The sequence below is a fragment of the Leptonotus elevatus genome, chromosome 2 (genome assembly GCF_054856555.1).
Source record: "Leptonotus elevatus isolate MCC_2025b chromosome 2, RoL_Lele_1.0, whole genome shotgun sequence".
Lineage (NCBI taxonomy): Eukaryota > Metazoa > Chordata > Actinopteri > Syngnathiformes > Syngnathidae > Leptonotus > Leptonotus elevatus.
Window position 1 is genome coordinate 33,453,662 of NC_141240.1, and position 24,534 is coordinate 33,478,195.

At 41.3% G+C, this 24,534-nt stretch overlaps 1 protein-coding gene across 4 annotated transcripts; it reads right to left on the minus strand.

Annotated features, from left to right (window-relative positions):
* Positions 1–1,670: 1,670 nt before the first annotated feature.
* Positions 1,671–23,819, minus strand: pkig (protein kinase (cAMP-dependent, catalytic) inhibitor gamma). 4 transcript variants are annotated; one of them, XM_086070193.1, is made up of 4 exons: positions 23,704–23,819; positions 23,312–23,625; positions 4,737–4,918; positions 1,671–2,241 (listed from the first exon to the last, which is right to left on the minus strand). In XM_086070193.1, exons 3-4 carry the CDS (start codon positions 4,888–4,890, stop codon positions 2,162–2,164), a joined length of 234 nt encoding a protein of 77 aa, XP_085926319.1. In that variant the 5' UTR covers positions 4,891–4,918; positions 23,312–23,625; positions 23,704–23,819; the 3' UTR covers positions 1,671–2,161. The 4 variants fall into 4 exon arrangements, with proteins under 4 accessions (XP_085926319.1, XP_085926320.1, XP_085926318.1 ...); XM_086070194.1 differs by lacking the exon at positions 23,312–23,625 and having other exon boundaries at positions 23,704–23,812; XM_086070192.1 differs by lacking the exon at positions 23,704–23,819 and having other exon boundaries at positions 23,312–23,681.
* Positions 23,820–24,534: the final 715 nt, after the last annotated feature.

Here is a 24,534-nt window from a genome sequence, read left to right on the forward strand (position 1 = left end):
TTTTCACATCATTCAATTAATAACGGGAATGGCCACTTTGGCTTTGTGTATAAATGTCTCAACAGCATTCTTTCTAGCACTATTTTATTTTTCTTAGTTTTTTATTTTTTGATTTACAAGACATGCATGGTTCAGACACTTCCACAAATTCGTATATCATGTAGAAAGAACAGCTATTTTGCTGCCTGCTTTATCGTGTGAAGGTAAACTGGCTGCCACATTCTGACACTTTCAGTTCACAGATCCCCCTGCTACAATTTAGCGCCCTCCAGTCGCATTAACGGTAAAGATGGCTTGATCAGTCAGAAAGACGGAGCAATTTTATTTTTATTTTTTAAAGAAAAGAAAAAACCTCTGAAAACAGTAAAAGGTGTATTCACGGTTGGTTTCAATGAAAAGGAATTACAAAATAGGGGGGGGGGGATCCTATACATCCTTAAACTAAATTATATCAAAGTAGGAAACTTTAAAACCATGTTTTTTTTTAAAACAATTACCTTTTAAACGATAACAACTGCCAATAATTTAAATACTTATACTGTATAAGTAAAATAGATTTTCGGGGTATGTACTGTATGTCTTCACCATTTTGGATGAAATTGTATGCAAACGATCCAGCCATAAATTATGTCGCTGTGTCTTCCGGGTGAATCATCGTAACGATTGGTTCGCGATCCCGTCAATCAATCTGTCGTAACGACGTCGTGCAGTGAGATCTTGCGTTGGAGAGATTACAGCTCACTTGAAAATTCTACGTTCATACAAACACGTCAGACTAAAGGATTACTCAACAGGAAGTCAAACTCTTGCTCCACCACTCACTAAGAAACCGACGCTCAAAAGGGATGTTGTCTGGAGGGCCGTTGGATTGCGGAGAGTTGGGCGTGGTCTAGCTGTGATTGACAGCAGCAATTTACTAAGAAGCCGTTTAAGGAGGCGTGTACGAGAATGAGCCGGTGGCTGGCGGGGGAGAGGACGTCATGCGGAACAAGTGACATACTCAGTATCGTCTCGTGTAATGGTGGCACCAACATGGGTTTTGCCCCAAATTCAAGCTTTAAACAAACATGTACTAAAATGTAAAAAATAATGACTGGGACATGTAGACAGCATTTGTAGACACCAGTTTATAAGTAAAAAGAAAAAAAGTTGATTAAGTATTGAGTTATACTTTAACTTGTGCTCTTATTTAGAAGTCATAATTAGATCAGTGTTATCCAACCTTTGTTAAGCTTATTTTACATTTGAAAAATGTTATGGTTAAATTAAAATATCAAATAGTGTGACTACTGAAATAATGTATTATAATAACAAATATACTTTCTCAGTGTAGAATTTTGCTTTTGAATAATAATGCTGTGAACATACTCCCCCTGCATTAATTTTTTCCAATTTCAAGCTAACAACAAATAGACTTAAAAAAAAAAAAGCTCCCATAGCTTTGCAGATAAACTGCGGTGTCATCTTGTGTTTCCCTAAATTGGAAGCACTGGAACGGGGGCACGCAGGGTCCACAAGTAAACATGAGCTTCGTGTTGCCACCTATTGTATACAAAGTTCGATAATATTTACGGCAGAGGTGCTGAATCCCGCTCGGCCTCTTTTGCCTGCCGCCATCAGCGCAAACCTGCAAATTGACTCCCATGGAAGCAAAAAAACGGCAACAGAAGGCCGGCTTCATAAGTTTTTTTTTATTACACAAAGAAAATCGCTATCACAAAGTTATCACTGAACAGTTAGCAATAAATACAGAGTCCATACGTGACGGTTGAATGGAGACTAAGTTGGATATTGGGAAGAGTGCAACACTTGATAAGGAAACAGGTCAAGAGGGTTACAAACACACACACACACATATAGAAAGAAAATGACACGCGGTTATGAGTTCCCCCTCCGTCACTGGATTGGAAATTGTTTGGACCGTTCAAACGTTTTCACATAAATCCAACGTCTCTTTCTGCTTCCGCGTCCCATAGGGAATATGAAGGGACTAAACAGAGTCCGGTGCAGGAGAGAAGCGTCTAAAACGGCAGTCGGACTTCCCGGCGGTTGCCGTCTTAACGTCTCATCCAACTGGTGATGACCAAGCTCCAAACGAGTCGTCAGCGAGTGACGGCGTCGGCATCTCCATTTCCGTCCGCTCTGTACCACCACCTGCCGCTTAGGACGGGCCTCCGCCTCCCTGGGCGTCTTGACTGGTGGAACCCTCGGCCTCGGGGGCCGGAGATGCCTCGGGCTCGCCTGACGGAGGGAAATGGGACAGAATTCAGTTTTGCGCTCGTAGGGCATGACCGATTAATCTTAATATTAGCCCTTTTCAAAATAATCATAATCAGTCTGCGTTTTGCTGATAAATTCTTTCTCATGAAACCGTAAATGGTGTTCAGTGTTGGACTCACTCACAATGATGCTACTGTGCCGCTGTCCACTAGATGGATCTGACTCCATTTTTGTTTTTATTATTATTATTATTTATGTTTGTCTATTTCCTGTGTTCCAGAATCCAAAGTCATTTCAATGGGCATATTCAAGAGTTACGCTTTCTTTGGTCGCCATTTTGTTGTGTTTTGGTCGAGGGCTGCTTTCGTCCACAACACAAATACAGTACAAGCAAAGCGCCCCCTATTGGCCAGGAGGTGAATTGTTTCAGAAGATTCTATAATCAATATTGAAGAATTGGGGTGCAAAGTATTGTGATGGGACTGCTGATGTATTTGTTTAAATGTTAATTACATCGGTTACTATTTGCAAACACACACAAACATAACAATTTGTTTAGAATTTTATTCCCAATGTGAGGATAAACTCAAAATCAAGGTACATACCAAACAGGGATTTTTGCCCTTCCATTGTGCCTATAGCGATTGCACATTTGTGCTTTCACTTTCATCAATGAGCACCTGAGGGAAACCATAAATACAATGTGGGTGGGGCCCTGATGAACACAATTTTGTCACCCCTGCCGGTGTGGAGTTTGGCGTTCAATGTTGCAGGAAAAAGACTTGCTCTGCGGGTTCACGAGGAAACAATAATGAGAAGCTGCGCTGGTGACAAGATGACATTTGGAAATCCAAATGGGAGACTTCAACATGCAACCCGAGGAGTGGAAAGATTTATGGCGGTCACATTTTCACACAGCTTTGGCAGCTATTCCGATATTTCGGATACCTTCATCACACTACAGGTGTGATAGCCAATTCGGACTTTTTAGCAAATGTGACATCTAAACGGCTTGTCTTCAAAGTTAGCAAGTCTTGCGAGAATTATTTTGTGGCAAGCAAATGTGCGCATTTGACGAGGCAATTAATCAACATTGTTGACGAGCACTCGGCCACCAAATTACGCAGCTGCATTGAGTTGCCGTTCTTCTAAACAATGATGTCATTATATTAACAACTGCAACTGCTGCAAGTAACAATTTTCTAAATTGACTCATGTTTTGATTGGATTAAAAGGGAATTTTACACTTCTTGATTAAAAAACAGGACATCATTTCCAATTAACCATGCAGAAAATGCACAAACATAAACCGATTATGATTCAGTTCCTGGTTTGGGCCATAACTACTACACTTCTTCTTCGTGTGCCAGATCTGCTACAGACATCGGCGATCATGGCCCTCCATACCTCTCGTCTTCAGTTTTCCTAATAAATACGTTGATGGGAGACTTTCCGTGTTGCAAAGTTATTTGAGATGTTTGTATATTCTGTGCGCTGCCTTCCTCAGAATTTGTTTTTACAGTCCATTTGCTCTATTTATATGTCCAAAGAATATTTGCTGCCTTTCTCTGACGGTTTTCAGTAGAGATCTTTTGTACCCAGCCATCTCCATTACGTCTTTGTTTGTCTTCTTTTCAGTCCATGATACTTTCATAATCCTTCTGAGGTACCACATTTCCGCTGCTTCGAGCCTTCTTTCCAACTCTTTACTCAATGTCCAGCATTCACATTTATGGTTTTGACTTGGGGCCATAACATCAGTCAGAAAAAAAAGACAACATTTTGATGATTGTTTGCAAATGTCTTATTTAGATTCAGTACAAAGAGATTAAAGGCTGTTGAGTATGAAAATATAATTTGTTGCAGTTCAGATATTGATATTTTTTTGACTATTAATTGATTAATATTTAATGCATTTTGACAGTTCACAAAATGTACTTTGATCATTACTAAAAGTTGTGCTTTGACGTCATCTATTTTTGCATTTGTTTACTGCCAATATTGTCAAATTGTTGAGAGAGAAAAATACCAATGTCATAGCTTGCTTATTGCATATCTAATTAGCACTTAACTCATTTGCTCCCAAAAACATAAAAACATTCTATTTTAAATATTGCCACGGTCCTAAAAAGGTATTTATACATGTTTTATGTTTTTTTTAATGCTAGTGCATATATAAGGCTTTGACGCAGCCTCCAACTTGAATAGGTCGCTTAAAGCAATGGTAGTTATTACAAAAAAACCGAAATGTGCGTTGACCAGTGTCATCGGTCCACTTTCCTGGAGGACGACAGAAATCTGAGATTTGCTGCTGAGAGGCTGAAATTATATTAAGCTAAGCAAGGTCTCAAAATAATTCATCGATTATGGAAATAGTTGTCAATTAATTAGATCATCGATTAGTTGGCCATTGATGGACTCATTGTCGCACCTGTAGAAAACGGCATGATTTAGCCGAAAAAAAAAAAAAAAAAAAGTGACGCTCGTCAATCAGTTTGCGATGCGGCGCCACTGACCTGCATCCTTTAACTCCATCTCGGCCAAGTCTTTGGCGACGTCACTGGCGCTGGCCTCCGCTTTGCCCTCACCCGTGAGGTCGGGCACCGCGTTCCTGCGGCCGGTACGATCACAGTTGATGAAGTCTGAGTACGACGTCTCCACGTCCATCATCTGTCCATGACCAGCGCTCGCATTACACCTGTGCAGCACAAACGTAAATCGTGGAATAATCCATAGGATAATCAATTACAAAAACATTTGTTTGTGACAGCCCTATATTTGTGTCATGTCGCTACGGGGTTAACCGTGTCTGAATTCAGCACTATGTCTATTTTGGAATGAGCTTTCCTGTTGCAACATCAACTTTTCAAGGGACACCTATCTATGCATTATCTAAAGTAAAAGAGCTTGAAACCGGGACCAAGCGGGTCCCACAAGCGCCCTCTCTCTCAGCAATCCGTCCCGTTTCTCACTCACTATTAATTTAGGTCAGGATCCTGTCGAGCGCTGCCACACGACAGACATGAGAACAAACCAGAAAATATGAGAGTAACCTCATTCTAACCTCTTGCCATAAAGCTTTTCTGTCTGTCACATTTGGAGATGTGACGGGGGCAGCGGCGAGAGCACCTCCCCCCTTAGATATGCGGCGACGCGGCTCGAAGATGTCCTCGCGCAGCCAAAGGGAGGCGTGACCCCAGACCGCTTCGCAGCTGGTCACTGCAATAAAACGAGCAACAGGACGCGACTCGGCAGCCGAGCGGCAATGAACGGGCGACGGCCATTACGGAGGAATGAAAAATGAGGCGGTTATGACACACTGACCCGGGGTCAGTCCGTTCCCAGACGCCTTCGCTCCCATTCCCTTTGTAACATGAAACTATCCATGCAGTTGTTTTCTTTCTCTGCTGCGCTGTGCCAAAAAGGAAGCTGCCAGGGTCCAGCTCGGAGAGGTCACACACATGAAGGCCACATTGTTTGGCAACCAAAGTACGAGGGGGTGTGCCCATACATCGATTATTAGATGCACCGTCATGTGACACGTTACAATTTGCTAAGCATTCAATCATGCTCAAAAACACAACCATCGCTAGTGGCAGATGAATGTGCTCTTTTACATGCGCGATGAGTAGAAGTACCCGTAGCTAAAGTTTTTATTTTATTTTATTTTTTACTTCCTGGACCTGGATTTGACACCTCTGCTAAAATGTCATCAGCCATCTTACTAAAACTAGATTACAATAATCATGGACAATTCTGACTAAAATGATACTACAATGCAAAACTTGACAAGACTAAAAAAAAAGAGCATGAACATGACCAACACTAATAAAAACTAAAATGACAGCTTGACACAAGGATTAGACTATAATTGGCCACCAAAAACAACTGGACTCAGCTTCAACTTGAAAAGAATGCTCCGATTCTATACACAGATCTCGCCTACTGCAAATTATGCAAAATGAATGATGAACTCTGCTTGGATGGTAACGGCCCACCAAACGAAAATTGTAGCCTTCACAAGTGCATCAATATCAGATATCAAATCCAGAGTGGCAGCAAATTTCACAATGTCATTTAAGTGGTATGTGGTCATCAGTTTGCGCTCCAGTGGACAAAAATCAGCACAAATTATTGAAAAATTGCAGTAAAAAGTCAAAATACATTCTATTATAAATATTAACATGCTCCCAAAGACATATTTATACATTTTATGTTTGTTTTATAGCTAGAGCACACAGAAGGGTTTGATGCAGCCTCTGAACTGAAGAGAATGCTTGAAGCAATGGTAGTCATTACAAAAACGGCCAGCAGGTGGCAGCAGAATATAAGAGATCAACCAGGGCCATGTTGCCAAAAGCTCTTTCCGACACGGTTTTAATTTAAACAGATTTGTGAATAATGATTAAACTTAGCTATATTCTAAAGCCAATTGCTGCAAAAAGGAAACGGATACAAAATTTTACTGATTTACTGACTCTAATCTTTCTTTTGGTAGGTTCCATGTTTTTATGGCAATATAACACAATGAATTGTGGGCCATGCAAAAATCAGTCAAAATCCAGTCAAACTTACGGGAACGAAGGGGGTTGCTTCAGTGAAAGCATCATGAATTTTTTTAGCATTATTATGAGATTTTATACAATATTGTGTTTGTTTATCACCAACCTCACCACAATATTGTGATAATATAATATCGTAAGGTCCATACCGCAATAATATCGCATGCTGACATTTGGATATCGTTACATCCCAAGAGATAAACTCTCCTGGTATCCATTTTTGTGTCCATGCTAGCTTGTATGTATCATCCGGCCTTACTCAATAGGGATGGAGGCGTTTCTTACTGATGTCTCGCTCATTTCCATCTTCTCAGCCCACAAATGATCATATTGGCAATCATCCCAACAGCACAGTAGCTGCTATTGCTAGCGTTAGCATCACAGATGGCAAGGACAAGCTTGTTCGCAGCGGGAGTAACCGAACTGACAAAATTCCACATGGAGACTCACACGCGAGTTTCATTTCCACTCAACAGACGCTGAAAGGCACTTCCTGTCTGAAAGGGAAGTAGGATTGTCACATCATCGTCACGTGACTATAAATTGTTTGTCCTGACTCGATTTTTGTTTCCGTTTACGGCAACGGCTTTGATGACGTTGACACAAACCAAAACAGCGCTGCGCTTTTCTCCACTGCTGTTTATTTTTTCAAGTCGACTGTCCCAGTTGCTACGCGGCTGATGGGAGTCGCCGCCTAATTGCCGCCCGTGTGGACAATTAGTCACCTTGCCTGCTCATGCGGATCAAATGCCACCATGGGATCATTAGCAGCATTCCATGGAACGATGATAACTATGATGGTGATGTCCTGCTGCTTTAGTGTGTGCTTGCACCATTTACCACCACATCCCTTCTTTGAAAAAAAAGAAGAAGAAAAATCACTTTACAAAAATATCCTTAAAGGTCACTTATTAGATTACATTAGGGCCGCAATAAACAATTATTTTTATAAATCAATCTGTCAATTAATTGATGAACCGCATTTTAGAAAACAAGACTGTTGTATTTCAAAGTACAAGCATGTGATTTCAAATGTCTTATTTTGATTCAACGCGAAAGAAAATCAGTCTGCTCTCATGGACAGACATCTGAGAACATTTACTGTTAAGGAGGCGGAAATTCCAAGGACTTGGTCCAATTAATCGGTTATCAAAAACAATTACTGATTTATTTGATTGTGATTCATCGTTGCACGTCATATTTGCAATCGAACAAAAAAATGACTACAATGATGCCTTGAGATACGAGTGACTCAATTACGTGGTTATCGGGATACAAACTGTCGTTTGAATTTTTTTTTTTTGCTTTGATTTGTTGTGAGTGGACACTTGAAATACGAGCGCCGTCAGACAGGAGTGCGTTCATTCAACTAGAATTAGAATTTTCCCTTTGGTTTTGGTTGTCCACCGAGCTGATGGTTCTTCATAAGTTTATTTCAAAGGAGAAAGATGATTTGTGGTAAAAGTGTTTTCGTATCTCAAGGCATTCATTTACCAAACATTTCTACACGGATCAAAACAGAAACTTGATCACATGACAGGTGGTGTACAACAGCAGAAAAAGAAAAAAGAAAAAAAGTGAACCACCCTGGTCAATTGGACGGGAGCCATCAGGGCGCAAGACTCACTAGCATCCCACTGGACTAATAAAGTTGTGATTACTCAAAGGAGCACCACACAGTGTCTTCATGACTTCTTCCCATAACAGTCCAACCTATCGCCTTTCAAGCAACTCTTGATGAAAACAAAAAGCAAAATGAGAACAAAACACATTTGCAGTCGTTGAAGAACAAGGTAACAATCTGTAAGCTCCTAAACAAGCCATGAGTAATTTCTATTGGCTTGCAACAGCATTTCAATACTGACAGCAACGGTGAGTCACTTTCGTGGGGAAAAAGGACGGCGGTGCCCGAGGGCTGCTACTGGGCTAAATTTATAGAAGGCCTGCCTGACTACAAGGGAGAATCACCGGGGAACGATGAACACATCTGAAGCAGTTCAATATCCTGCACAACCAACACAGCGACGTATCGCAGAGGAAACTACAGTTGTGCCGTTTTCACCATCTTTCAATGATGTACCATTAACAACAACATTCAAATTCTCATTTTCGTGACACGTGCCTGTAAATATTTTCACTCATTCAGGTCATTTCATTGTTACGTCACTGAATCGCTGGCAACTGGACGATCCTGGTTGTCTTAGAAGACGTTTTGCATCACTTGGGGCGTGCCTCCAAATTGGAGCATAAACAGTTGCGTTTCCACGCCAAACCCAGGCAAGTGCTGTCCTTTGCTAACCTTGTTGCACAAACCCATAAAGCCTGCTTGGATGAGCTGCAAAAGGTCAGCCAAGACAATCGGAAAAAAGTCCAGTTGTGAGAATTTTAGAGATTTAAAAATGTAAAGATTACCTTCATGCAGTTTGAAGCCGGATAGCGCCAGTTCACTAAAGTGCGTCCAGTCTTAAAAGTGAAAACAAAAACCTGTACTTCAGTCCCAGCAACAACAACAAATTGCCGGCCCCAAAATACTTGCTACACAGTAGTCGGGTCGTTCCTCCTCTCAAGCCACAAGAAAAGTGGTGTGGGCAGCGGCTATTCACATGATGTCAGCAGCTGCTCGGCTGATAACAAGCCCAGATCAAACATGGGGGAGCTGTATTTTCTTGTTGGTATGGTTGCTGCTTGCTGGTCTTCCTCTGATAAATAATTTAAAGTCCTTCCCATTCAGTGGTGCTGCATACATTTGCACCTGATCCTTCTCAGCCGTGGCTGACTGTGGAGTCCCTGACATCTCTTACTGAGGTGAAAATTAACAGACAGCTTGCCTGGTAAGTTGACTGGCACAAAAAAAAAAAAACTGGAATTCAACAAGGTTCTTACAATTCATCTCACTCATAATTAAGTCTACATCTTGTCTTTTAAACGTGTAGAAATACAATTCTACTGATAATTCTTTTTTTTTTCTTACATAAGTGAGATCCTGAATTCCAGCCAGGCACTAACTGCAGCTCGAAATGGGCGTAGCGGGCTCACCCGCAGGAAGGAGTCATGAGCAGCTCAGGAACAGATGGTAAAAAAGCCTGACCCAAACCATTAGCATCAGCTCCTCTGGAAATGACTTAAGTGAGCCGAAGCATTAAACGAAGGGCTGCTCCTTCAACAAAATACAAAATCGATCGGTTGCGCGTTCCCGTCGACTGTGCGAGTGTGTAGTGTGTCTGTCTCAGTAGGGGGGAGGATACGAGTGTTGGAACGCGGCCTTAAGTGGCCGGAAACGACGCTGATGTGTGGAAATCGGAAGTCCGTGACATCTACCCCATTAAAGCGCCTGTATATACGTGGTGGCCCTAACACAGCGTTATACTGGCCCCGAGGCCATCAGACCACCTTAATGTCAGACCCTTGTTATATTACTAATATCACTTTAATATTTCCATGGTTGGAGCAGGTGCTTTCATTGTGAATCCAATGCTTGAATGATAATCCATGTTTGTTTTTAGAATTATGGGTGCAACTTTAGTCGTGCGTTTATTTGTACTGGTGTCATTAATTCATTATCCTGTTTGTTTTTCAGCGTGGCAAGGAGATTCACTGCGAGTGTGACATTGAATGGTCAACACGCAGTCATTCGAGATCTTAGTGCCACGCCCGAGCCCACATCAATGGGCGGGGTTGCGCCACAAAGAGCACCCTGGATAAAAACAGCGCGAAAAAAGAAAGAAAAGAAAAACCCCCGAGTTGGAAACATAACTCTCTGTGGTGAGAATCCCACAGGGAAGATCAAGGTCACATTCTGTGTATCGTACAATTATGACAAAAGCTTGGGAGGAAACTATGAAGCCTCGAGATGAAGGGCGTTTTTTAGGGAGCCAGAGGAAATCGTAGCTGCATGAGCTTTTACGGTCAAAATGTTCCTGTGTTGACTTCAGCCCAGCAAGGCCTCAGGCTTTTTTCTGGGAATCCCCTGGTTTGGATGAGCCTGTACAGGCAGTCCCAGGCGGGTCCTCAGCGAGGCCTCAAAGTTACGCCTGTCACGATGGGCTGCGGCTAGAGCCAAAACAATCATCAGTTCTTTGAATTTGGGCCATTGTTGCATCAACTCTTTGCCGGTGCCAAGGGAAGGCTCCGATTAAGTTAGAGGTTGCGAGTGGTGGCCACCGGTCCCTTGCGCACTTTTACAGAAAGAAGCTATCTAACTCTAGCTTAAACAGACACACGTGTAGTGACACGTTCTATTGACGATGTGACGGCATGCTGTACAGCTCTTGCTTTGCTCTCCGACAGTGTAAAGCAATTTGAAGACTGAATATCAAAAAACTAACAAATTGCTGGTTCTCTTCCTAATTTTGTGTCAACCTATCACAAATATGCACTTTGATATATACGAGCTGTGCCCCCAAAAAAAGGTCCGAGACTGGTTTTCCAGAGATGCTGCAGACCAACGTCTCCACCCTATCTTGGCTCTCTGCTCACCATGCATACCACCACCCACACTCCATTCTAGAAGTCTTATTAACGAACCTCTTTGTTTCCAAAGTTGGCACTACTTATGGGCAAGCTTCTTTTTCAATGTTCTGCCCAGTGCCCTCAACAAGTGGAACGCTCAGCAACAAATAAAACATATTTGCTATGGTGCAATGTGACATTATGTAATTTTTTAACTATATCACACTGTAGTTTGCCGTCTATGTATTTGCATTTGCTTAGTTTTACTCTGTTGTTCTTAATTGCAAACCTGAGAATCCTTTCAGGAGTCCGAGAACTTTTATGACAAATGCTGTGTACAATTGAGCAGAAATGAACATGTTGGATGTACAGTGGCCGACAAACAGAGTCTATGCATTTGGAAATATTTTAAATCATTGATTAATCCCCATCAGTTAATTGCTTGTCTTATAAAGAGTGAAAAAGCTCTCCTAAAAACACAGATATTGATTATTTGTGAATAATCTCATTCATCCAGGTTATTTCATTCTCAGACCAATAAATCGAAAGTTACTGGTTCCATCATCAGAACATCCAAACAGATGTTCTGCAAAACGATGTGAATATTTTTTCAGATTAGAGTAGCCTAACAAATTGGTTTGGGAGACCTGCTTTTCCACTTTTATCAACAGTTTACTAAAGATTTCATAGTGACACTTTGCTAATTCTAAAGCTAAGTTCACAATGCAGGCAAATGCGACCCAGATCAGATTTTTTTTTGCCCAACCCGTCTTTTTTTGTCAGTCTGAACGGCTCAATTCCGATTTTTTCCTATCTGACGCGGGCCACTTTCATATGCGGTCCTAGATCAGAAAACGTATCCGAATATTTGCAATGCGACCACGGTCTGAACGGCCAGGTCGCATATATCCGACCTCGACGTTATCAAAAGTCCAATATGCGTTCTGCGCAGGCGGGGTTGCATTAAGCTTGATTTATGTTTGACGCATCCGCGAGGTCCGCACGGCTACGGGACGTATACGTGAATCGGCAAAGTTGTTTTGAGTAACAGTTTATATGTGACTTGGTCTCCGTGAGATGAGGCGCTCGAACTGGCTTGCCTCATTTTCCCAAAATATTATTTCTACCCCTTCCCACATAACTCCTCTGTAGATATGAGATAGTCAAAATATGAGCCCCCGATGACGGACTTATAAAAGTCCTTGGCTCAGACATGCTGGACCAAACGTATTTACTTCCGCAAACACAGCGTTGTGAGTGACGTATCTTCTTCTGCGCATGCGGGTCACTTTGGGGACGCATTACATCCACACAGCAGACAGACTGAGGTCGCAATTAATAGGTAATGTCATTGTGAACGCTTACACACACAAAAATCGGATTTCACCAAAGAATCGGAAATGAGCATTGAGACCTGCAGTGTGAACGTAGCCTAAATGTACGTTTTGTTAGTGTCTTTTTTGCCAGAGTCACCCCAACTATCAGAAAATGCTAATTTTGCTAAACATACATGGCCAATGAAGATAATTCTGATTCTATCAATCAATGCACTTGCGAATTTCAGGTAGTTGTAGTAGTAGTAGACTGTATGAATCAATCTAAACATTTACAAGTCGTTTGGAAATAAAATTTTGTCCCAATGACTTTCATATTAATACTGATCTTTTAATGGCTTGTTTAAACCACCATTTCTTCAGGGTGGATATCTTGATTGCATTACGGTATTTTATGATTTGTGTACAGCGTCAAGGCGCTCTATAAATAAAATTGAGTTAAGAAAATCTACAATTCTCCTTTGATTTCCATTGAGTTACACTTGTTTTTATACTTAGTATGTCTAGTTAAGACAGAACGCTGAGCATCACTTATTTTTGCATATATTTTTTCAGCCTTTTCGCCTCCATTTAATTTTGACCATCATTCAAACTTCTTGTTTATAAGAGTCATTGTATAGTCAATCCGCCCTTACAAGTTAAAATAAATAACAAAATCCCCTCAAATCAATGGCATTCACAATGTAAACGTCTGCGCACAATATGATATGCTAATAATAATAATAATAATAATAATAATAATGTTTTATGTAGTTGTAAAAAGGAAGTGCTGTTGTGTTGTGGGATTTTCTCCTCGCTGGCCGTCCGATCCACTTTAATTCGACTGCAAGGTTGCCCAGTTCTATTTCCATCCACACATTAAATAACAAGAGAGCTCAGCAGGAAGCAGGTGGCATGTTTGCCCGTGTTGTTTATGCCCAATCCTTCTCCCAGGTTCTGCATTCGCACACACACATGCGCAAACATGCGCACACACGCACACACGTGGCTGAGCAGGGTGCCTTGGCCTGATTAGGCAGGAGAAAAGGGAGGATAATTTGATGAGTGTGAGGTGAACGAGGAACGGATAGGGAATAGACCAACACAAAAAAAAGGAGACCGCGGCATGAAAATGACCGAAAGCCAACGAGACTCAACGGATGCACGTTTGCCCTGCTAGCAGCGATTGTGCAATTAGCAAACAGATGAAGGCAATCATCCGCATTTGACAGAAAATCTGGCGGCAGGATCATTCTTTGGACTTGCTAATACAATCAGAAACGGCGGCAGAAAAGGCATCAAGCTGGAAACTCGATTAGTCTAACCTCCGCCGTTTGTTAGCTCACATCAAGTCATTTCAAGATCACACTTTGCTGCCTCATGTTGTGGGAGATAGGAGCAGCATGTGATTGGATTTGCCCAGTTAAAAGGGGGGGAAAAAAACGTATGCAGCACTTTTCTCACAGTCACATAAGAAAAGCGGCATTCGTCACGGTAAATAAAATTAAACCAAAATAAACGGCTAACATGCGGTACATCGGGATGGCCAAAGTTCGGCCCGGGTGCCATTTTTTAACGCTACAGCTGTTTTGTTTTGGGGGATTTATTTTGGCCCGCGGCATATTCTTAGAATAAAATGAAACACGGTCCATTATGAGAAGAACACCACACATAATAAAGGTGTCCATGCAGCCTGCATCTTTGCACTTTGCTGTACTATCTTCTGTTCTGACATGAGCTCGTTCTTCCAATGACCTTTGTGCAAAATACATAACAGTTGTGAGTCTTTTTAGTGTTGACAACAGCACATCTGTGTGTACTGTGTTTAAAATTTTAGGTGAGAGACATGGAGAATCCAGCGTTTTACTGGGTGTAAAATTAGAAACAGCCGTGTTCGCAGGCTGAACAATTTCTAATTTACAATGACAGCCTGGCAATTGCCAGAAGATGACACTAAAAGAGGGCAGCAAAGGGCCACGGGCTAAAACGTCAACAAAACATGTACACAAGAATATTTCGGCGAACGATCAACTCTTTCGTATACAAAATAATCAAAACATTAAACCCACGTGAGGGAGATAAATGGAACTTGTTTAATATGGCCTGCATTAGCAGACATTGTCAACAAAGTCAACAGTTTTCTGTGTAATATCTGTGAGCACTCTTGTATCAATAAAAGCTCGTCAGCGATCCTCTGAGAGTTGCAAGAAATGCCCTTTTCGTTTTGAGAGAAAGGGAAGGCACACTTGAAAGCAGACCAAGCCTGAAAATTCCCAAGGTGAAGGAATACAAAAGCACAAAACAGATAACAAGCCAATTACGCCCTGTCACACTCAACTCTTCCTCAGAGCCTTCAGCATTTCTCCATCTCATCACTTTGAACGCTCACTGATTTCAACACTGCTCACAACACAATGATTTCAAGAAAATAAAAAAAGATCAATCACTCCGCTACGGAAGACCGTCGTTAAACTGCCAATGTATTAAACGTATTTGCGAATACGTTCGAACGTATTTAAATACGTTCGAAAGTACTCGCAACTTTCAAACATACAAGTCAGTGTTTACCACACCATGTTAATACTTGGGCGGGCCACCCAAGTAGATTGGCCACCACCCAAGATATTTTCAAGAAAATGTATTTAAAATATATTTAAAAAGAAAAAAATAACGTGTCGCGACAGGATATACCACATGCAACGTTAGTTTGCCGTCACTCACTTGTGGATCGTGAGGCTAGAGGAGGAACATGACTGAGACCCACTTCCCGTCCAACGCCCCTCCTATCCCCACCGCCGCAAATCTGTGGGAAACACTGCAAGGAAAGTCAAACGTAGTTGCAGGCTCTAACGTGGGACTAAATCTAGAGTGGAACTGCCAATGTGCAGATAATATTTATTTTTTATTGAAATACATTTGAAAGTACTCGCAAATATGTTCAAACGTACTTGCAAAGATGTTCGAACGTACTTGTAGGCAAAATGCTACAAACATAGCATCAGGCATGAAAACGGGTCTGGGATAAAAAAAAAAGGTGAGAAGCACTTGGACCAAAAATTTGCCCGTTAATATTCATCGGGCACTCGTCAAAGCGGTAGGGGGCATGCGGTGGACGAAGGGATGGCGAATTTAAATGTTCTAAATTTTACGGCGGCAAGAAAATGCGAACATCTTTGCAGCATTTATTGGACCAAGGATGGAAAAATCAGCATGCCCTGTGTTCAAGTAGGGATGGGTACCTTACGCATTTGAACCAGTTCGGTTCCAATTGTCAGTAATGGGGTATCCATCCAATTGTTTATATTATATTTCATTTAGTATAGTATAGTACAAATAATAAAACATCGTGAATTTAAAACACATGAGCCGGAGATGATGGAGTCAAAAAAATCAATAATACAAAATATAATTTAATATTATAAATTACAAAGTGAGAAGCAACGTTCTATACAATGAATAACAAACAACAAAGTTAAACAGTAATACAAGAACAGAAGATAAATGATTGTATTAGTGTTATTTTGGTTCCTTAAGGAACAACTGCACAATTGTCTAAACAAATTTTACAAGAACGTGCCTGCCGTGCATAGCGTGATGAATTCGAATCCCAACTCGGAGTAAAATCTCGCAAAAAATGACAACTGGAAGAGGACGTGAACAACACCGAAGAGAAGAGAATAATTGAGACTCGGGAGCAAACTCATTTTAATGTTTATGACGCGGTACGTAATTGCTTGTGCAACATGTTGGCCACAAGATTTTGCCATTTTATCGTTACCGTGAAATTATTATAAGTATGTGATAAGTATTGTTCAAAAACTATAATATATTGTAACGACGGTAAAGCCACACACACCTTACAGCATGATTCGAATCGGTGGGTGAAGACGGACGACGCGTCGGTGCTCCCTGCATATAGGCGAGCCGATGGCGGCGACATCCCAGCTGCCGCTCGGTCTCAGCCCCAAGAAATCCGCGCACCGGGTGGGGCAGCATGCTCAACCAAAGCATGCTAGGGGCCGCGAATCTTCACTCTCATTTGGCTTGTCTGCTTGTCAAATCTTGCTTACTTCCAACCCAAACCCGGAAATGTAGCGTAAATGAAACCCAGCGCGAGTAGGTGACGTCAGTACACTGGTTGCGCGTTCAACTGCGCCATGGTAAATAATCAACATATCTACCCACGCACAGTCACGACTTACTTTGGACGTGCTAGTTTGCACCATGTCACCGTCTGATTTAACGCAAATTTGTGCAGTCTATGGTACCCATCCCATCCGGAGTTCACTGATACACTGACTCTTCGGTCACCTACACCCCCACACCCCACAAAATATTTTCTCAACTTTTCTCCACGATTCACGTAGGTGACCTATTTTGGTTTCAAAACGGCGAATTTCGCCGAAAAGGTGAGGGACTTTCATGTCTGTAGCATGCCACAAGGGGTATTGCACACGCTCAAGTCAATACCCTGTGGCATTATGGGGAAAAATGCTGAACCGAAATCATGCACGACACACACAAATCATAAAAGTCATGAACGAACAATGCATTTTCTTTAACTCAACTCATTTGCTTTCCAAAACGTATAAATATGTTCCATTTTAAATATTACAATGCTCCCAAAGACGTATTTATACTTTTTTTTTTTTTATGCAAGAGCACACAGAAGGCTTTGAAGCAGCCTCTGAACTGAAGATAAAAAGTTGAAGCAATGGTAGTTATTATAAAACAGCCAGCGGGTGGCAGCAGAGTATAAGAGATCAACCAGGGCCATGTCAAAAAAAGCAATTTCTCCACTGTTTTAAACAGATTTGTGAATAATGATGAAACTTAGCTATATTCCAATGCTAATTGCTGCAAAACGGAATAGATTGAAAGATAGAATAGAAATATGCTTTTTTTCCTGATAAAAGAAAAGATTCTAATCTCTCTTTTGGTAGGTTCTAGGGGTGGGAATCTTTGAATGTCTCACGATTCGATTCCGATTTTTGGGTGTGTGATTCAATTCAGTCGATTTTCGATTAAGCACAATTTTTTATTCAAACTTTGATTGACAATGATTTTTGCTCCAATTTATAGATGTTGAAAGAATCGTAATGATCTACTCTAATGCTAATTAGCTCGCTACTCGCGGCACTTTTATAACTCAAAAGAACGGCTCCACGCTGATTTTTTTTTTTTTTATTGGAATAACTTGATCGTGACTTTTTCCTTCTACTCTCTAATGTGGCTACAACTTAACAGTGTATCAGACCGTGTGGAACCACACTGCCACTAAGTGGTCAAATCGGGTATAACATGAACAGCGCTCCCAATAAAGGCACACACAAACCAAGGGAAGACGGTATAAAATAATTTAAATAAAATCGATTCTGAATCGTACTAAATGAGAATCGCGATTCTTATGAGAATACATTTTTTGCCACACCCCTAGTAGGTTCCATGTTTTTATAGCAATAAAACACAATGTTCTGTGAGCCTTGCAAAATCAGTCAAAATCTAGTAAAACAGCCGGGAGCGAAGGGGGTTGCTTCAGTGAAAATGGCTGGGAGTGAAATTAATGTGGGACAAATGATTGAAAAAAACAACAACTTTTTCTCCATTTGTGCATGTGCAAGTTATACCCCATGGCATTATTAGAAAATATGCTATGTTTGTAGCATTTAGCCTACATGTTCGCACATATTTGTGAGTATATTCGAACGTATTTGTGAGTATGTTCGAACACACTTGAGAGCATGTTTGAACATATTTGCAAGTACATCCGAATGTATTTAAATACGTTCGAAAGTACTCGCCAGTCAAAAATGTTTACTCCTCATAGGCAGTTCCACACATCCGTACTCCAAAGAAAATAGTGCACATTGAATTTTTCGCTTAGGCCCATGTTCTCATACACTGAATTGTAAGGCCAAAAAACAGACACGTCACCATGATTACCGAATCAGTTCCCATGGCTGAAATCCATTAGCATAATACGCTTTGATTAAAAACCTTCTCGGCAAATAGACAGAAAGCTGTGTTTACTCAACTCGCAGACCCTGCCTGTGAAATGTATGCTAATGTCTTTGCAAGAGGGAACAGCATACTGCATCATCTTGGCTGCCATAACACTGAAAAGGAGACACATAAAGCTCACCAAAACTTGTCACGATTGAGCCTTTACATTTTTTGGGTGACAACAAATCCACTGATGCAAATGGACAACTTGTCCATTTGCTTCATTCACAGTTTGTTCACATAACCTATTAATCAATAGAATCGATCCAGAATCTCCTGCAGCATGCTTAGATTAGAAGGCATCGTAACTTGTGATCCCCAAAACTGGACTGGCACACACACAAAACACAAGTCTGGTCATTTACCTACACATGCTCACAACCCCCTCTTAATCTATAAGTGAAACATCATCGTTTGTCAGGTTCTTGGTATGTATTCATTTTATTTCATGATTGTCAGCCACGCTTGCTGTATATGGTGTGAAAATAATGGATATAATTGACATTGCGTGAATCCAACGCGCTATTCTTACGACAGATTCTTATCAAATTTGTATTCAGGCATGGCTCCTGACCACCCCTGGCTACTCCATGTAGCTTTTGGTCAATTGACAGGTAAGGATTTTGTGGTGCAATTCAGATCACTTGCGTTTTTGCTGCCTGAAAGTACATGTGACGTTGAGGTGAAATGTCTAAATGACGCCGTGAAGATGAACATTTATTGTAAAGGATTGAGATGAATTTGGACGAGACCCCAGAAAGACTTAGCTCCTGAGCTGTGTCAGTAGCTAATGGAGGTTCACAATAAACAAAATGGTCAGGAACATGGCGCTGGAGGTTTCGGCCGAATCCTCGCATCTACATAATTTTCAGGAAAAGGAAGGAAAAAAACCACTTCAGTATTGATTTGTGATAAAATTGTGACGATTGATATCGTACTTCTCATTTGTCCGTCTCACACTCAACTACAGGAGTGGCGTGTTGGAATAACAGTTGGGATCAATTTGGGCTTGAGTGTCTTGCCCAAGGACACGTGCAGTAGAGAAGCAGGCGAGTGAGTGGATCGACCTGCAAATACGGTTAGCTGCAACCTACTTTTTATCAGCTTAGCTGCCTCGCGATTCAATTGTTTTAAGTCCTCAAAGGAATGTCACATCTTTCATTTGCGCTTCTGTGGGGTCAAATAGATCAAACAGTCACCGATGTATTCTTTTCATCAGATGGAAAAGTGCGGGACTACAGTTTTACAAACGCTCGCCCTAAACTGGGCGAAAGATTTCAACGCGAACTTGATATGATGCCATACAAGTTGGAGGTCACCATCACTTTCCTTGTTTCCCCACCGGCCATTTCATTAGATTGACTTGCTCAATGTGATATGAGCTCAAACGATCAATGACAAGAAGGAAGGCCTCAAATAAAAACGAGTAATGCTCAAATGTGGGAAACTTTGGGATCACCCTGGAAACATCCTCCATTGAAAAACACTTTAATATACACACGAGCATTCAAGACTTTGGGTGAGGCTAGCTATAAAAGCACTTTTTTATTTATTACACTGACAATACTCGAGGCGCAACAATTCACGGATCAGAGGTGGGCACTAAAAGCGTGTTACAGTCCATCAGTCCGATGCTGACGGACTCCCGTTTCGCTGGTGGACTGACAATTGACGGAAACGTTGAAATACTTACGTAATAAGCAGCGGCGGAAATAATTTTCGACCGTCACTAACCCGAAAAGCAAAAACGAGGGGCAGTTTGGGGAGGAGGAGCAGGAATAGTATATTAAGGAGTTATATTTTTTACATGAAGTAGTCCAAACTGAATTAAATTGTCTGTTGCTGTTACCCTTGTTAGCAGATTTTTACTTACGGTCCTAAAATAGCTGTGACGAACTGAAACTGTATAAGTGCAATCGAGGACAGCCTTGAGCAAATCTCACATATGATGTCCTGAAGCACGCGTGGAACACACAACATTCCTCGTGAATAATAGAAAATGAACCAATGGGTTTCAAGCCGAGCGCGTAGGCGACTTGTGTCATCGGACGGGCCTCATCTTCTCACGGGGAAGTCCGGATGCTAAAAGCAAAAGAGCTTAAGTCCTAAGCGCGCGGGGAAAAGAATGCAGTTGGAGGTCAGAGCCGTTGAACCGACAAATCCCGTGCGCAAAATACGGGCCCATTAACGCCATGATTACACAGAGGGAGCCATTGAAAAATAGGCCATCGGCGGCGCGGTCCGGGCGCTTCCAAAACTCGTACTGCTGCCGTTCACCAGACACAATCAAATCAGCCACTTCAAATAATAAGGCTGCACATTTATGACCGAAATAATATTCACGATCATTTTTTTAATCAATACTGTAATCACGATTATTCATCATGTTGAGGAAAACAACCATTATTATTGCACAATTTTTCAACAAACAATTGGTAAACTGTTTTCAGGGTAACATGAAACTTTAATAAATAGATTATCTTTTTTTTTTTCCGCACGACTCCCTCCTCTCATCAGTCCACCCAATGACTTGAGCAAGTTCAGGTTCAAAGCGTCACGTCATCACCCCGCAGCATACACAGGGTGTCGGCTGACCCGTTTTCCACGCTTGGTCTCATGACGTTCGAAACAAACCTAAGTTGTGATTTGAGCAGTCAAAAATAATCAACAAGTAATAGATTATCAAATTATTGTAAACTACTTCAATAATCGCCATTGTTTAACTTAATTATTTATACAAATGCTCACATTTCAGCCTCTCAACAGTAAATATTCACTGATTTCTGTCGTCCTTCATGAAAGCAGAGTAGTTGACTGATTTTTTTTGTGTTTAATCAGAATAAGACACTTATTTTGGAAAACAATAACCCAACCGTTAATTGAATCATGAAACCCACCCCCCCTTTTTTTTTATCACTAAACAATATGAAAAAAAAAAACAATCACTGGCTAATAAACAGTAATCATGGAAAAAATGTGTTTGTAATACACGTAAATACAAAATGAAAATGTATGTGATTAATCAATTGAATATTCAATAGAATAATGGATTCTAAAAATATTTAAAATACATAAATAATATAATACTCGTTGTGATGTTAATTTTTGTTGCTAGCAGAGAGCGATATTGCCCAAAATGCAAAATACCGAAATAATATAGAAAAATTTAAGTATTGGGACATGGTGGGGAAATAAATACTCTTTTTTTTTTTTCACTATTTGCAGCAGGGCTTGATCCCAATCTTCTCCCCGGTAGTTGAGGCCCATAAGCTCTCGGGCAAATCATGAAATAGTTATCAGTAGGGGTGAGCGAGTACCTATACCAGCTATCATAAACTAGAGATTTGAAGAGTACAAAAATGGTCAATTTCATGTAGTTTAAGGAAAAATTGTATATGGTGAGTCTTCGTGCAAAATGATCTGCCATTGTTTTAATGGGGAAATCTTAAATGTTAAAAGCATTAGTGGTGCCAGTACCTGATATTGGTATCAGAGACTACTGAAGAGCTGCATACTCATATTAGTCCGAAAAAAAAGGGGGTAACGAATATCCCTAGTTATTAATATTGTGCAACAGATATGCCTTCCACTTATTCAACACGCGTCTGACAAACATTTTTCTCTGCAAGCCTCGTCGAGTGTTCAGTACAGTAAGCCAGCAAGGCTAACATACACGTTCTGCTCAAGGTCAACAAGCTAGATTGTTTTTTTTTTAAGTGACAGCAGTTTTTTTCCTAGCATTACTGATTTGAGTGTTCTGTATGGTTCCCTTTCCCCAAGGCTGTTGAAGAGAACAGACCAGCTTGCCTATTGTTGGGCTTTAAGAGAAGAAGAAGGAATGTAGTCAAGAGCTCGCATTGTGGAAACATTTCGAATCCAGTTTGCAAAACATGTCAAACAAATCACATATATATTTTGCTTCCCAGTATTCACGCAACAGATTTGCCACGTGATGTCCTTGGTGTCACCTTTTAGGCTGCATTAGCATTGGGACTGAATACAAATTGGCAGCAGGCAGGTCATTTGTCTCCAAATGAAATCACTTCCCATGTGCAACAGTTTCCCCAAGCGTCAACAGCTAAATCTGGTTCCAAGCGAATTTGTGCGGATACACTGTGTGGTCACCTTTCTTCTGGATGTTTCCTCGACCGGCAACGGTGGAGGAAGGAGAAAAGAAAAAGTCCATGGAAGAGCAGAGAGGCAGGCAAGGAGCCATGCAGTGTGTTTGTCGCCTCTCCTGCCGGGCGATGCTGGCACTTGGCCAGCAGCAAGAATCGAGCAAAGCGGGGGTCCCTGGTGGGTGCTTTCCAAAAAGCTCTCTTTACGACTGGCCCAGCGTGTGGCTCATTTATTTTCATATTCAGCAGTAGGCACGACGATGCGCGCAAAGCTACCTAGGCGACGACAACAACCAAATGAAAAGGACGAAGCGTTGTTTTGTGTGGACATATGCGCGAATGCAGAAGCTAAAAGGCAGCTAGCATAATGACCACAAGGCGAGCAAACGATGTAAGCACAATTCAAATGTCGTCATTTAACATCGTAACATGATCAGGCCAAGGTGGAACGTGAGGACTAAGATGAAGGAAGGAGGGAAGGTACACATTTTGGATCGTCTGCTCGCCACCGTTTCGATCGTGACGACAAACGGCGCTTCCCAAATTCACCTCCAAATGATACATTTGAAAACGTTCGCAGTTTCACAACCAAAATCATGATCAAATTTCGTCCTGGACGCGACAACCAAGCGGGAGAGTCACTAACCTTGATCCGCACGCCTCCTCTTATCCACTTGTTACAATGGAGATTGAATACCATGGATCTTCGCTTAAGTTTCCTGCCACTCGGAAGCCAAAGGGGGGGGGAATAAAGGGGAAAAGAAACACGGTAAAATGGGCCGAAGCAGAAGCTGCGAGGTGGCGTTAATGATGAGAAAACAGCGTGTGGCAAGCAAACAAGAGCTTGCGAAAAGCTCTTGTGTCTTCTTGTCTTCTTCCAACAGCTGTTGTTCCAAAATGGAGTTAGTCGAGTCGACAGTGGAGGCTCCCACTCCTCCGTGGGCTGGAGCCTTCCCCGCTCTGCACTCAGCCAACATCACACGCTCACACTCAACATCCCCTTTTTTTTTTTTATCTAACAAGCAAGCAGACACCCACCTGATGAGGCTCCCTCCTCCTTGGTTATCGCTCACATGGGGAAAATTGTCTAGTGGTTCTCAAACTGGGGTCCCCGGAAGCTCGTGGGCCCGTGTGAGCAGGCCCATCGTCAGGATTTTTTCTGCCTCCTGGGCTGAGCATTTTTCGTTTTTTAAAATCAAAACAGATACCATACACATGACATCACTGGCACTGCAAAGTCATTTGAACTAAATTTGACTAACAATTAATTCAACAAAATAATTCATCTTAAAAGGGAAGTACATTAATTACAATATTTTCTTTATATTATATTATAATATTTAGTATAAACACAGCATTGTTATTAACAATATTGTGTTTGTGGAATATGAATTTGTCAGCAAAATCCACCCATTTTTATTCATCTGAAAATGACATCAGTTACTCAGAGCTCAGGAAACAACCAATCATGGCTCAGCTTGTGAACATCACATGACCAAACTCAAAAAGACACCCGCGATTGGTCGCTACTTGAGCACCTGTGATGTAATTTTCAGTCAACAGCAAGTGGCAAAATGAACGCCCCCATGAGATGGATAAAAATGGGTGGATTTTGCTGCTTTTCATATACTACAAATGCAGAGGCAATAGTAACGAGAATGCTGTGTTTAGACTAGTGAGCGCGCATAGAAAATATTGTATTGTAAAGAATAGTTTTGGGTTTAGGTTTGAGCACTATAGGCAACGGCAAAAATGTTTCCTGTACAAAGGTGACAGACAGATACAGTAATGGACAGCACCCGTGTACCTGCCAATAACTACACAATAAAAAATGGAACAAAAAGTGACAAGTAAAATTAATGAAAACAA